The sequence below is a fragment of the Strigops habroptila genome, chromosome 4, assembly GCF_004027225.2.
Source record: "Strigops habroptila isolate Jane chromosome 4, bStrHab1.2.pri, whole genome shotgun sequence".
Classification (NCBI taxonomy): domain Eukaryota; kingdom Metazoa; phylum Chordata; class Aves; order Psittaciformes; family Psittacidae; genus Strigops; species Strigops habroptila.
Genome location: NC_046358.1, coordinates 74,126,132 through 74,142,620, shown reverse-complemented (window position 1 = coordinate 74,142,620; position 16,489 = coordinate 74,126,132). Strand labels below are relative to the sequence as shown.

At 35.4% G+C, this 16,489-nt stretch overlaps 1 protein-coding gene across 33 annotated transcripts in view; it reads left to right on the top strand.

The window, feature by feature from the left end:
* Positions 1 to 16,489, top strand: part of RBFOX1 (RNA binding fox-1 homolog 1) — a 1,252,174-nt gene that overhangs the window by 770,692 nt on the left and 464,993 nt on the right. For 17 of the 33 annotated variants that reach the window (XM_030482277.1, XM_030482275.1, XM_030482292.1 and 14 more), the window contains one exon: positions 5,207 to 5,260. The exons of the other annotated variants lie outside the window; for them this stretch is intronic. In XM_030482277.1, the coding sequence (XP_030338137.1) occupies positions 5,207 to 5,260 (54 nt within the window). The remainder of the gene's footprint in view (positions 1 to 5,206; positions 5,261 to 16,489) is intronic. 33 annotated transcript variants of the gene reach the window in all.

Sequence of the window (16,489 nt, the reverse complement as noted above, 5' to 3'; positions counted from 1 at the left end):
ATGTTTCACTGTTACATATGTTTTGAAAATGTGTGACCACCTAGTTTGCAATTTTTTTTTTTCTTAGAAGTGCACAAACACTTCCCTGTTGAAGCAATTAGAAGGTCTTTCATTCAGAGAGTTTAACTGTTTTTTTTCAGCAGCATGTTCTTGAAGCCTAAGTGAGGGGTTTTTTGTGTTGGTTAAATCTTAATATTTGGTAAGATTCATGAAATAATACATTGAGTTCTCCTTCCTCTATTTAATAACTAAAAAATTGGTTGTATATATATCTAAAGAGCCATATTGATGGCTTCAAGATTTTAATGCATGTATACGTTCTGAATTGAAGAATATTCTCATGTATTTACTTTCTAGTGTGTTGTTCCCTGTGTCCTAACATGTAGGTTTTAAAATGTATAAATACCAACATGGAATAATTTTCTACACTTAACATAGTTTTAGTGACTATGGAAGGAATTAGCCATGTTTACTATAAAACTGACTATAGTGTCCCCTTTTATTACATTTTGGCTGTATGTGTTTAAGGGGAGTTTTTTGTTTGTGTGTGGGGATATTTAGCAGTCAGGTCAGTTACTTCTCACCCTAACAGTACCTTCCCAGTTAACATAGTGATGTTTGCTAACTTTCCAAGAGCTACTAAGTCTTGGTGAATCATCAAGATAAAGATTAACAGTATGCAAATAATGAGGTATTTACTACCAGCAGAAATTACTGTGTTTACAGTAGGTATGTTGTTTCTGAGGAGAATCATAAATAAGTAAAACTGTGTACTCTACATCTGAGCAATAATCATGGATTTCTTTGTAAATATTGAGATTCAGATTGAAGGTTGATACATGACAGCATGTGTTCAGTAGCTGCACTTGCTGATAAACTGGCATTTGATGTAAATATAAATATATGTATTTTTTAAAATGAAATCCTTTAAAACAAGATCACAGAGTTCTTATAATGACAGCTCCAAAGCAATTCTGAACTATATGTCAGCCAAGGCTCAAGTTACACATACAAACAAGAAAATACTTGGTACATCTGAATAGAATTGGCAGTAGTATGCCTTAAGAGAATGCAAGGAGTAAGGTAAAGCAGTTTAGCCCAGAAAGCTAACCGTATCTTGGGCTGTATCAAAACAAAACAAGCATGACCGACAGGTTGAAGGAGGTGATTCTGCTCCTCTGCTCTGCTCTCATGAGACCCCACTTGGAGTATTGTGTACAGTTCTGGTGTCCTCAACATAAGAAGGACATGGAGCTATTGGAGCAAGTCCAGAGGAGGGCCATGAGGATGATAAGGGGGCTGGAGCACTTCCTATACAAAAACAGGCTAAGAAAATTGTGGTTGTTGAGCTTGGAGAAGAGAAGGTTGCGTGGAGACCTCATAGCAGCCTACCAGTATCTGAAGGGGTCCTATAAGGATGCCAGAGAGGGACTCTTCATTAGGGACTGTAGCGACAGGACAAGGGATAATGGGTTTAAAGTTAAAACAGGGGAGATTTTTAAGTTAGATATAAGGAAGAAGTTCTTTACTGTGAGGGTAGTGAGGCACTGGAACAGGCTGCCCAAGGAAGTTGTGAATGCTCCATCCCTGGCAGTGTTCAAGGCCAGGTTGGACAAGGCCTTGAGCAACCTAGTTTAGTGGAAGGTGTCCCTGCCTGTGGCAGGGGAGTTGGAACTAGATGATCTTAAGGTCCTTTCCAACCCTCAATCCTAACCATTCTATGAGATATATATATGTATCTTTGTAAATAAATATAAATATATATATATTAAAAAAATATATATATATATATAAGGTTTCCATTCTTGGGATTTTATAATTTTTTTAAAAATTAGTTAAAAAAATCTCAAACCTTACTGCAGGGAAAAACTCCAAAAATAAAACAAAAGGAGGGAAAAGGCAATGAGATTATGTGATTCAGATGCTGATCTCAGGAGATCTGAGATTATTTTACAGTTCTGATACAGTTCTTAAGTTAGGGGGTCAGTTTTGTTCACCCAAGGCAGTTGAAGGTTGAGATTTACCGTTTGCTTCATATCTGAGAAGTCCACACTGCCTTCTCCATGTACTTGCCTTCTAGCATAGTTTAAGGGAGCCACTGCTTTCTCTGAGCAGGCCATCAAAAGAATTGGGTGTAATTTTGACTATGAAATTTCAGATTCCGAAAATACATCATATGAATAACTTGCGTTGTCTTTCAAGACTTCAGTAGCTTTGAACTAAAAAAAGGTAAAATTTATTTACCAAAAGAGATATTTTGAGAAATGCTGCTTGATTGTTGGCTACAAAGAAACATAAATAATTAAATTATGTTGGAGGTTGACATGTTTTAACAATATATGAATCTTCAGATTCTTTTGATCTCTATTTGTCAAGTGTTTCCAGTGAAACCCCAACCCAAGTGCTACATCCAGTTTTCTCATAGATAGTATTTATCTTTCATTACTCAATAATCACAAGCTAATTAAGTTGAATGAAGTTGCCATTCATTTTTAACCATGTTTCCTGACATTGCTTCATTTGATCATTCATTTGTCTTTTCCAGTTTTACTTGTGAATTGAAAGGGAAGAACCAGTGAGAATTTTTGAGATTGAGTCTTTGAAAAAAGAAATGCTGCAGAGATTTGGTGCTTGGTGACTGACACTTACAAAGTGAATTATTATTCAGTATACACTCAGAACACACACAGTTATCAGGTAGACCCATGTACCACCAGCAGTCTAGCTAATTCCCAAACTTCGTCTCTCAGTTTCATTTAAAAACAGTCCTTTTCTGAAATATTTATAATTTAATAAATGGTCTCTGAAGTTTATCATTAGCCATTGAAGCTCTGTCACTGAGCGTAATTGACCTTCTAGATCTTGGCATGTGAAAATGCAAAGAAAACTCAGAAAGTTCTCCTTGATAGCTCTCTGAAGCCTAACAAAATAAACTAGGGTAAATATTTGCTTCTCACTAACATTGTCAAATGAAATATATGCTTTAGTAGACCTTTAAAAGTAAAGGAATGTAGAGCACAATATGTACACTTCATTTTCCAGCAGAAATTGGGTTTTGCATAATGCAGCTGATAGGTAAGATTAGCGTTCATTATGCTGAATGTGTAGCGACTGATGACAGACTTCCTGGTAAAGCCCAATAAATTTTAAGCCATTAGAGTTTCTTTGGTATATTTTGCAGTTTCCTGTTATATCACAAGAATGATAGCTTGCCAGTGCTTGAAAGCCAGGGCATGGCCACATAAGAAAAACACAAGTAGACGTAGAAAAAATCATGTCTTAATAGTGTGAACTGTGAGAAAGTAGTGTCCAAATACTTGGTGTGTAAGACGGAAGCTTATAAGCTCATGCCACTGAGGTTACCTTGTGCTTCCCTGTGATCTTTTGTTTATAACAGTGTAAGAATTAGTAAGGTTGGAAAACTTTTTTCCTAAGTTATTACCTGATGAACCGATTTCATTGCCTGTAATACCTACTGTGCCAGTTTACTGCTCTTGATTATCCAAAATAATACTTGGAAGGACAGAGATACTCTAGAGAACACAGTCGTGGCAATACCTCTTGATTTCTCTATCTTAGGTTTACAGTGTGTTTCTCTTCTGAATAGTATTTATCTAGAACTCCACTTTTTTTATGCCATTATTATGTTTTTACAGGTTTGGGGTTTATTTTGTTGCCTTTCTTCATCACATGCATATGCATGTTCAGACTTATACATTAACTCTTTGTCAACGAAGTAATTAATTTTAAATAACTGTGAAAAAAAATGTGTTTAACAAGAACAGTGGTCTGATGGCCTTCTTGTGAGTCCCTGATCAACGATACGGTGCATAGCTGGATGATAGTTATGGTTTTGGTCTGAATCAGACCCAATGAAACAGCTACACTTTTACCAAGTTACCTAGGAACCTTAATACTGATTCCTGCTGGCTTTATGCTCTTATTTCAGCATTATGCTCGCTTTGGACAAAGAACACATGACAAAATATAAATGTAGAACACTATGGATAGACTATGCCTGAGCTGGTATGTAGCCCATAAGTGAAAAATCAGAGCAAATCTGCAGCTCAACAGTTTTATACAAAATCAGTACTTTTCATCTTGTGGTCACTGTGGTCCTGATCTGGTACAAGAAAACCTAATGGTAGATACAGTACTGCCAAAACACAGTCTTAGAATCTGGGATGGGCTGGCTTTTAGACTTGTTTAAGTAGGTGGAAGAGAAATAGCAGAAATAGAAAAGATAAGGGAACACTGGAAGGATAAGTACACAGTGATAAGATTAAGGCCCAGAGGAAAAAAGTATAAGAACATTTCCTGGCTTAAGTGTTAGCAGGGCAGAAAATGACTCAAAGAACAATCAAAGAAACTGTTCTGTGTTTCAGAAAACAAGATTGCCTGCTTGCAATAAAAATAGAAAAGAAATCCACTCTAAAGAAGGGACTCAGTTAGATCTTACATTTATCAAAAAGAAATTCTGTTAATTTAATGCCCAGGTGTAATATAAAGTAAAAAATAATCATCTTGCTTGGCTTTGTTACTGCCATATATGCTGCAATAATCTAAGCTTGCATAACACAAATGTTCCAGCTAGGCATTGCTCTTTTACTTGAAAATATCGAAAGCAGATAATCCACTATTTTTTTTAAAGCTTAGTTCAATACTTAATGGTTCATATTGCTAGATTTTCATTTTACCTGAGATGAAATTTACACATTCTTTCTGTGGTCGAGTTAATTGCGTAAGAGCAAGGCCATTACAGAAGCTAACTCTGTACTAGTTTATCTGAGAAGAAATGAGGTTACACCAGGGATCAAATCCAGTTTAGGAAGAAAATCTTTACTACAATCAGTGATGGGCAAAAAGGAGAAGAATCCAATTTGCCTTTCAAATCCCAGGTTGAGACTGAACCCAAAGTTTAAAAAAAACCAAAAAAACTACAAAAACCCACAACCCCAAAAAACCCAAAAAAACCCCCACACAAAAACCCCAAAACCAAACAACTTTCAACTTGCAAACAGTTTTGATAAAGAAATCTTTGAAAATAAGTATGATAACGAAAGATACTAGAGGTATTATTCTGATTTTACACAATAATCCCTTGATTTGAACCAAGTTATGGTATGATCTAGTGTGAAATAATTTTGAGATATGAATTGTCATTTTAAATTCTCGTTTAGTAAGAGGATCCTCTTGCTTCCATCAGTTTTCTGTAATATTTGGAGGTGGCCAGAACTTTGGCAGGATTTTACAATTTCAGGTAAGGTACCCTGCTATAAACACCTTCTAAGCTAAGCTCAGTGAGCAGCTTATAGTTCAGAATTTAGAATTATATTTAAGGATTGCTTATGCAGAAAATCATGCAGCGTTACTGCGTTCATAGCCCCATAAGATAAATAAGAATTAAGCATGTGGTTCAGCATTTTACTTAACTGCTGAAGTACTTTCCTCTGTGAGTTTCTTTACCTGGCTCAAGGCCTTCATACCTTGAAGCGCTCATTAGCTGCCTATTGATTCTGTTAAGAGACTGCAGTCTTCCTGGGCTTATCCAAGCAATGATGAAATCACACCTGACAGTTCCCTTCTCTGTGTTATTGGATGCTGGCTGCTTATGCTATTGACAAAGCTGTTATTTGAAGAGAAATAGAGTAAATGCTAAGCTTGCATTTGTAGGCTCTGATACGGTTAAAAGTCACCTATGTCATGAGAACAGCTTTATTTCTCTGATTGTATTGTGACTATGGAGCAAAGGTGTCAAAGGTTCTTCAACAAACCTTTTTCTGTGTTTTTGCTGGAATCATACCTTTTTGGTCTTGGCCTGAGATGAATAATTTAAGAAAAATACCAGTTTAAACCTGTTTACTCCATTTTTGGATTTTCTGATCCTTAAGCAAAAATCAGTTGTGCTACTTCAAGTGTTTCAGATGTATATTTCTACAAGATGGGTTTATATTGCAAGATTATAAACACATTTAATTTTACTAATGCAAAACTCCAGATCTGCATATCTTCACAGAAATGCACATTCTGCTTTTGGAAAGTCTCAGCACAAGCAGCATAATAAAAATGAGTATGTATAATTTTAAGTCATCTTGGAATTTACAGTAAAGAAAAATTACTCTTGACAGATTAGATTTACATACCCAGTAATTTATAATAAAATCAGAACATAAATATGTGAATAAATTTTTTCATCTTCATAGTGAAATTACATGAAAATTTTGAGTAAGTTATTCAAGATCAAGTTACTTTAGTATTACTGAGAATAACCTACCCAGACAAATAGGTTACATTTGCAGTAGAGCTTGTCTTTGTAATGTTCGTATTTTTTATCTAACATTTTCTAATTCTAAAAGGTTTGAATTTTTTATCCACAACTTGTACGTACAGCAGTCATCACTCAAGCATTTTTAAGATGATGAGGGTTGTATTAAAAATCTAACAAAAATGTTCTTTGAATTTATTCTTTCTCTTATCAGAGTAAGTGGGAGAAAGACTGGGATGAAAAAGGAATATGGTAAGACGTCAAAAAAATCAGATCTCCTGTTAGGTCAAATCCCTGAGTTCTTGCATCAAGATCCTCCAGGGCATTAACCATATGCAGGTGGGCAATCAGATTAACTTCAAATAGTCATACTCACTGGAGTAAAACACTCTGTAACAGAGACTTACTGTAAAGCTTCATTAAAACATTTCTGGAAAAATAAATGGATGAAATGGCAAAAAGTCTTTTTAATGGTCCTTAACTAGAATTACATATTACTTCATCTCCTTCAGAATTATTTTTCTAACCTATGGAAATAATTTATTTATTATCATTATTCCATATTTGTTTATTGTAGTCTTTCCGTATATAAATGTCAACTTGCAGCTCAGAGGCTCTGAAAGCAGGTAAATAATATTCCTGGTAATTCACATGTAGAAATCGTGTTTCAAGCTGTGAGCACAGTACCAACCTCTGTTTTATGAACATGAGAAAACCTCTTTATCACATCAAATCAGAACTTATCTCATGCTAACAGATGGGGAAATCCTTGGTATACTTGTGTGTCAGGAATTCACAAGAGTATTATTATATACTCAAAAAGCTATCTTCAAATATTAGGGGGAAGGATTATTTTTGTTAAGGATTTCACAGGATGAGAGGGATTTTTTTGTGTTAAGATAGCTGCTTTCATTATGCTTTTACAATGAAGTGGGTTTGTGTACAGACAGAAAAGGTATTTTTCCCCAGCAGTGTTAGAGCAAAATTACCTAAAACTAGATGCTTTCAGAGCTGGTTTTTGTTAGTTTTTCTTTCCTTCACTTAAAAAGAGAGCGTTTTAGGAATAAAATATCAAACTCAGATGTTTATCAAAGATACTGAACTTACTGGCATTTTTTCTACATTACTGGCTGCCAGACCCCCACCCAGCTGCTCAACAGAATAGGGGGAGAAAATCAGATAAAAAACTCATCGGTCATGATAGACAGGGAGATCACTTACTAGTTACTGTTGGGGGCAAAACATACTCAATTTGGGGAAAAGTAATTACATTTCTTGCCAATTAAAAATGGATTTGGGTGGTGAAAAACAAACATAAAAATACCTTATGCCACCCCCCTTTCTTCCCAGGCTCAACTTCACTTGTTCATTCCAACTTCTACCTCCACCCCCACCACAAGTTGCACGGTGCAGGGAGGTGTGGGGAATGGGGTTTTGTATCCAATTATTTAAGCAGTCAGTATAAAAAAATAAGGTTTTTAATACTCAGCATTAGGATCTTTGGAATCATTTGAACTTGAAGACTTACGATACTGTGACCTCTGAGCAGGTACATAACTTCAGATTCTTTTTAGATTTTTCAGTAGAGAAATTTAAGCCTCCAGGAAAACTAATCTGCGCATAGTTCAGATCCGGGCAGTGTTCTCCCATAGAAAAGCAACAAGAAGATAGCCACGTTGTAGTTGGAACTACGATTCACATTATGGAAATGCTGCTGATTCCATTTGTAACTTTGCTGTATACGTTTTTGAGATCAGCATGGGAATTCCATTATAGGCAAATCATACTACTTTTCCAGCAGAAAGAATAAAATCTATTTCAGTCTTATCAAAAGCACCCCTCGCTACCTCTTTTTTCCCCCAAGAGCAGTAAAGAAAACTGAATGAGGTTAGAATAGCTGAAGAATGGTTTTTCCACATTAAGATGTGTGTTTATAGTCTCCCTTCGTCAGCACTGGTAAGGAAAGTATTATTTGGAACCTGAAGTCTGATTTGAGATGGCACTGATAAAGCATCCAGCATGACTTTGAATTTTTATTATTTCACGTCTTCAAAGTTTAATTAAAAATCTATGGTTATCTTAAGGTTTTTGGAATACCCCTTTATGTGTATATATTTTTTAAATCTTTGAAACATAAGACTTAGTAGATCATATGGTGAAGATGAATCGCTCTCGAATCATATGCATCATGTACTACTTTTTTTATATAACTTGAAACAATGAATGTAATGTTGGCTGTGACAGTCATATTTTTACCTTCACATATCAATAACAAGTCTCATAATGTAGAATTTTAAAAAGGAAGAAAAGGAAATTGTGTGACTATTATTATGGGAGTTTTTATACAGCATAGTTTAATTATTTGGTTCAGTAATGTTCAATAATTATTTCAATGTGGAAAGCTCTCACAATCCCAACCCTTCAAAAACTAAATGGTTTCATTACCAGTAACTAATTTACAAGGCAATTTCAAAGTCTCATGGCTCCTTGTCTGTCTGAGATTTACAGTCTCTAATAAAAGGCCCTGGCTAGGCGATATGAATTAACAACTCATTAAAATGAGAGCACATATTCAGTATCTTAATTTTCTGTCCTCTCCCTCACTACTGGCTAAGAGCCCTGTTCACCTGTTAAGGGAGACAATTATATGATTCCAGAACACTTTTACCATCTCATGCAGAGGTGGTTTGGAGTACAACCCTGTGGTGGGGTTTGGTTTGGTTTTGTTCTTTAATGTCCTGAAATATTTTGTGTTCCAAAACACTTTCCATGCAGACAGAACTCATGTTTCTGTTTGATGTGTCTCAGGGGCTAAGGACAAAATCTTTCTGCTGTCTGAATGTAAGCTACTTTCAGATTTTTTGATCCTAGGAAGGATCCACCCTACATATACCCCCAGAGACTGGTTCTGGCCTTTGGGCATTAATCTGTTTCTTCCTTGAAAGACTGAATATTCTTTTGGAAGACCCAGGATCTAGACCTGGCTTCAGGTGTAACTTTATATAATTAAGTATGTCATCCTACAGAAGGAATCTAAAATGAAATTTCTGACTCTTCCACAGCAGCCTTTTTGTAATGTGAAGAATGCCCATGCAGGGTGCCACCCCAGCTCAGCTCTCACCCTGCCCTTCTCCTGCTTCTCACACCCTTCTTTTCAAGGCGACTTCCTTATTTCTCTAAAATCTGTTGATTCACATTACTGTTTATATGGCAGATGGTTGCTTTCACCGAACTTCATAATTGTTGTTCCTCTTTAGTGATACTGGTTTCTGGGAAAAGGCCCTCTCAGGCACTTTCTACTGTCCTGTTCACAGACAGGTATGATGCTTTCCCATCCTATCCATGGATGGTACCTGGGCCATATACCCCAAAGAGGTCATGCGAATCCCTGCCTGCACACTAATAAACACAGGTTGTCTGTGTCGTAACAGTGACGCCTGAACTAAAGCACAGCTGCGCTAACTCGACCCACTGTCTGTTATGATGAATTTAAGGATACTTGCACAGCTCCACAAATCAACTGAAAAAACACACTACTGGAGGGATAATGGGATTTGGGGTTTCTCAAATAGCTCTTTGCTTTTGACATTACCATATGTAAGTAAGAGCAATGACAGCCCAGCAGTTGGTTTCTTTGACTTTCAGAGGAGGGAAATTTGTGAGCAGGCTTGGCAATTTGTTCTTGCTACCATTCAGTAAATGCTCATATTTACACAGAGATAGCCGAAGTATCTGGAACAATAATAACAAAAAGTGTCAGCTCTCTATACGTGTTAAGGGAAGATGACTTCTAACTTGTTTGTGCACACTAACAAAACATCAAATATCTTCATCCTCTCAAACTGACCAAAAGATGAATTTCAAACCCATAATGGCATTAAAATGCATCAGAAATGAAAACAACATAAGGATTCATCATAGATCAGAAAACAAAAGTGCTTTTAAACTATCAAGAGCACAGTATATGCTATTCTAATTTTTTTCCACTTCAAGTTTCTGAAATATTTATTAAGGAATAATCTGTAGAATAATGAATATTGCTTTACTATAGAAATACAGAATGATGCTATATTTCTGCTATAGCATCTTATTAAATATGGATGGTGCAAGTTTCTAGTCACTTCAGGGCCAGCTAAGGACTGCTCTGTCTTTTAGCAAACAATGCGAGTTCAGTTAAGGTGAAAAAAACAAGGCCATTAGTTCAATGATGGCTTCTCAAAGCTAAAAAATATATAAGTCAATCTTTTCTGTTTTGGTGGATTGGGGATATTAGAAAGCTACATATCTGATAGTGTAGTTAAGCATTTTAATATTTCAGATATTCTACAAATTCGATGTATCTTATTGTCCAAATAAAAGATAGATTTAATGTCTGAAAATACTGAATGTTTAAGCAGAAAGATCTTGTGGTACTCTCAATAATCAAATATATTCTTCTTTAACACATAAAAACTAAAATTCAAGAGTGGTAAAAGAAAGCATCTAGGATGTGTTCAGAGGGTATAAAAAAAAAAGTTAATGGGCATTACTAAATTTATGATTTCAAAATCAGAGAAAAAAATGAATGTTTGTTGTGCATCTGGGTATGTCTGTCTCATATCCTCTGCATGATACGCATTCTTCTTCAAGAAGGTAAACTGTGAAGTAACCCAAATGAAATTAAAATACATAAAGGTGGTTTTATGCAGCTGCTATTGATCATCTGACAAGCCACACCTGTTTATTTTTTAATTCACTCTTTAAGCCAGTTGGCAATAATAAGGTCATTTAAGGTCATAATTAGAATACAATAAAAAGCCGATGGGCCCTGGGATGATTGAGGACATTGTTGGATCAAGGTATGTAGAAACAATTCCCAAGAAGGCCTGACCACATCCTGCTGCACAGAAGGTGGCTTTCACAAAAACATGAGATTCAGTCTGTAACTGGGGAAAATCCTATGTATTGCAGTGTAAATTAGTGAATACTTTTATTCTGTAAGAAATACTATATGAACAAATTAAATGGTTCTCGGAAATGCAGTTGTCCATCTGTGCCAGACATGTGACATGTTTGGTTCTGCCCTTCCAGTGGCTGGTACAACGCTCTCTTCCCTTCGAAGCCTTTTGGATAATCTTATTCATAATTTTAAAACTGAATAGTAACAGTCAAGTTAATTATTTCCTTATTGTAATAGTCTGGGTTATTTTTGTTGAATTCTGTAACTTGACATCAAAACAAGTGCTGCTAAATGCTAATGCTGATTGAATGTCTAAAACCGAATGTAAAATGAAGGACTTAAAAGTGGTTTAAGTTCAATTCAGCGTTTTCCAAAATACTTAGAGGTGCAAAAGACTAGGAGATTCCTTTGCTAGCCTCAGAGTTAGCCTTCTGAAGAAGGACGATTGAACTCCAGTTCTACCCTTTGTCAGTTTATCAGGCGTATAGGAGAATACACATCATCTTTAAAGGCTGGCACAGCTCTACTTTCTCAGCACATTATCTAATAATCCGTGCTAGGATAGGTAGAAAACGGCCTCAGTGATTTCTGGAAACCAAAATGTTTCCACAGACATGTCAGTAAGGTCTGTCCCCCGAAGTCACAGCTACAGCTCTCAGCCTATTAGTAATAAAATACAAAAAATAAATTCTGTTTTTTTTCTTGTAATAACTTCTTGGATACTCTGAGCCTGTGTTGGTGACATTTGAAAATCTAAAATAAATGTTAGCTTCTATTGTGATTTAAGGTCTTCATAATATTATATTTTGTTTTCTATATGATAAACAGCTAAAGGAAGAAAGTCACCAACACATTGCCTTGTACTTTTAAATTAACAGAAGAGGCTTATAGAAAACCTTATTAATGATGTAATTGATACAAGTAGATGCAATATCTGTCAAATAGATCATTACTGCAGAAACAGAGATTTTGCTGTTTGTATTAAAGGTTCATTTCAGATCAGTGCCAAGGTATTTTTAACTGCATACTTTTATACTGATAAATTGGGAAAACACTTTTTTTTTTTCTTCCTCTTTTTTTTTTTTTTTTTTTTTTTAAACAAATGCAGGTGTCTGGTACTTCAGAAAATCTGAATTGATCATCTTGGTTTATCTACACGCACTATGGGAACATTGTAATTTAAAGCTGATTGTGTTAAATCACCGTGTGTTATTCTTGTGACAAATGCAGTTAGTTAAAGGGTGTACTTCCATCAGTGCAAAGTCTTCACTTTGTGTTATTATTCAAGGCACTCTTTAAATTGCCTTCATAAATATCTAGCTGTAAGAATGCTAGCATCTAGGTGTGATATATAGATAAGGATGGCTTCTGAAAATGGCTTGTAGCCAATATCTAAACTTTGCTATAAATAATTCTCTGAACTGTATTTTTTCCCACAATACTTGGAGCACTAACAGAGCATTTCTGCATTTACCATCTATTTAAAAAAAACTTGTTGCCTCTCCTCTGGTTGCTATAAGCAGTACTCACAAAGGAAGATAGGAGTTCAAATATAATCTTTAGTTTTGCAATAGTGTAAAAATGTTTCGATTTTTTTATAAACAATTCTTAGGGCTAAAACACACTATCAAAGTGGAAAGACCTTTAAGAGTACTCATTTATGGGATATGGATTTGCTTTTCAGTATTAAAGCATAGCACTGGCATGGTTCTCTTGCATTATCTGCCAGCTGAAAAGGGCTGTATCAAATAATCTGATTAATTTCCACATGCAAGTTTTACATGGATGCTCGTGAAACAAGAATTAACAGTGGTTTAGGAAATTTTAGAGGAAAGATAAACTCGCCCATTCAGAATTTGAGCATACAGATAAATTCTGTTCATCTTCATGTGATCCTTTAATTCTGATTCTTTCTTCACCTTTCTTCTTTCTCCTATCGCACTTTCCTAAGTTCATTTTTCGAGCGTAAAATCTCTTCTTAGTAGTCTGTAAGTTCTTTTAATTTCAATAGTACTTTCTTGCTAGCATTCTGTCCTTTCCACTAAAATTAACCATATCTGCATCATGGAGAGATGCCAGTAACTTTGAGAATGAAATTAAGGGGGTTTTTGTACATCAGAATGAAAGATGAGGTGACAAGGCCAAGTTTTGAATATTTTCAGCATTTTAGAAGCAAATTTTAAATTTAGTTTCTCTTTTGCCATATTAAGCTAAACTGTTGCACAAACTCTACTGATTCTGCTGTGCAGTTTGCTTCTTGCTGCAAAATGTGTTAGGTATACAGCCCTCTGCAATCTGAAGAGAGACTGCGCTGGGATATTCTGTTTTATCTGCAGCTCTGTTTCAGTAGTGAAGTTAATCAAACAAACACTGTGATCAGTGACAGAACCTAGCAGAAATCTTCTTGCTGTTGCAGTCCAGTCATTGCAGAATCTGGAGGCAGAAATAGGGCAGAGAAGATTTGACAGTGAAGTAAATAATAAAAAAAGTAAGCTGATCTGATTGTCTTTGGCATATGAGAGATCAAAACTAGGTTATCTAATGGAATTTTCTGACCTAAGAAATTGTGACCTACTCCTAAAAAAGATTTTACATATGGATTCTACTTTGTAATGCGGTGAAGTTATGCTAAGAGGTATGTCCAGGAAATGAACTTGGACTTAATCCTTTTGGTTAATTTACCTCGTTGGTAACAGACTTTAAATGCACTGCCACTTTTTTTCTTTTCCTTTTTTTTTTTTTTTTTAATTAACTCATTGACTTTATCTTGAACTACAGACCTGAATATGAGCAGTGGGAATTAGGAAGCCTTAGAAATACTTAATATGCCCTTATTTAAAATATTTTTTATATATATATCGTCTGATTCTACATCTAAGTTTACCATCCTTATAGCTTCTGGTTAGTATATAGGTGGTAGTGTCTCACACTGTTAGATTTTAGATGATACACTGAAGTGTGCTTATGCATCAAACTGATCATTTGCCTTATGTCTTGTATTCACTTGTTGAGAAATTAGGTTAAATAAAGATTGCCTGAAGTAATTTTGAGGTAATCAGTGATAATTTCAGGTTTGGGGTGGGTCTTCTTTTTTTCTTCTTTCTCACTAAGCACTAATAGGATGAAAGCTAGTTTTTTATTTAGCTTTACATTGTCATAAACCCTCAAAATAAAAGTTAGTGTCATGTTTGTGCCAAAAGACTGTATATGGCTTATTGAACTCCCTGGATGCATCTTGACTTTTATAATACTTCTGTGTTTAGGTCTAAGATGATTTAAAGCTTTTTTCAAATTATAAAAATCTATCTTTCTAGTGTTCCCTAAAATGGGTACATAAATCAAGATCATAAAATACTTTGTTATGTAATGTTGCCAAGATTACAGTTGCTTGATAATGTATTACTGCAAAGTTGATTTTTTGAGTATCGAATTTTGTAAGGAAGAAATTTGCAGTTAGATAACAGTTTTTTAAGTAGGTTCTTAAATTAGCGATAGATTATTTCTTTATTGAGGATGTCACTTGTGGACTAAATATGATTTTCTGTAATGTTGAAAAGGAGCTAAAATGCAGCACTGTTCTGTGAGGCTTCAGGGACAGGTGGAAATTTGTAACCTGACCAGGGCACTTTTGGAAAAGCAGATTTTGGTGTCTGTTGATGTCTCCTACTTGTCAAAGATAGTTGCTTCTGTGATATATTTGTTCCCCTCAGCAGTAGTGTCTTGGTTTGAAGAAATCCAGGATTTGGAATATGTAACAGCTGGCAATTGGCTACAAAGGTAGGATGAGATAGGGATAAGGAGGAAGCAATGCCCCTGGCATTTCATTCTGACTAGCTGAGGAGACTCACAGGCCAGCTTGGGGTTCATTCACTCCTCACGTCTACTGCTATCTTAACAATTAAACTTGATTAATTTTAGTAGATATTGGCCATTTGGGTCTCACTGGACTGTTTAGTTTTAGATTGTGTCCAGGTGGAAAGTTTGCAGATCAATATAATAAAATTACACACCAACTGATGCCTGTGCTATTGATTCTGCAAAGAGGCTGAGATATGAATGGCCCCAAGTGTTCTGCTTTTCTACCTGTTTTTTATCTTCATGCAGGAAACAGGACTATGCTGTTCTGGCGGACGAGATAGCCAACTCATACTTTTTACAAATACTAGGCACCAATTATTTTACCATTAGTTTGTCAATTGTATATACATACATGTGGAGAGACATCTTTACAATTATGTTGTACTATCAACAAACGCAGAAAGCTGACTCTTAGAATGCAACATACAGTTAGAGGCAAACATCAATTGTAATAGATTTTGACATCTTTTGGCATGGTTACAGGAAATCCAAATTATAAATGAGGATCGATCTCTCTTTTTTTGGTGCTTCTGAAAGAATCAAATTCAATTGTGATGTTATTTCATTAGGCTTCCTTTTCTGTTTTCAAATAATGGTTATCTAGAAATTCCTGTTCAATTTCTCTTTCTTATGAAATAATTTTGTCTCCATACAGTTGCCATTTTTGCTGCTTATCCCTAGTGTAAAGCATAGAGAATATCTTACTATTTCATTTCTCTTTGTAAACAAGTAAATTTTTTTTCGGTAAATATCTATTTAATACAAGCAAATTACTTATTTATGTTATCCTAATTATTACAGCAAGAAATAGACACAAATACATAAGAGAAGGAGAGAAGTTTTATTACCATCACCCACACAGAGTGGGGGGAAGTAAAAAACACTGAGAAGCAGCAAAAGGCGAATGAAAGTGCCCGGAAATTTCAGTACTCTCTTCATGTGAACTTCAGCTTTGGAAAACATTTAAAGGTTTGTAAGGGTTAGCTTAAGAATGCTCAGAATAGCTGAGCAGAACTGTGTGCCACACGCGTGTGTTTTGTATTAGGTTAGCCAGCTTTTTTCCTTCTTGATTCACTCTCCCAGCCCCTGTTAATGACCTCAGACCTAAAAACCAAAGACCCTGCAAAGATGCTGCCCAAACTGCAATGTTTTACCATTGGTTTTGGCTTTAAGGGGGAGAGTGCAGGACTGTCTGTAAGAGTTGGCAAGGTTTTTGAATACTTTTGCAGAAGCAAAGTCACTGTTCAGAATGAGGAATTTTCTAAATACCAACAAGACTTTGAAAAGAGAGAAGTGGTGCCTATCGCATTCTGTAATATAAAAATGTAAAGGAAGAGAAGGGGAAGAAAAAGGCATTAAAGAGTAGAATCTGTCTGAATTTTCCATAAAATGACACTAAGCATTCAGGAGAAAAACCTTTAATAAAT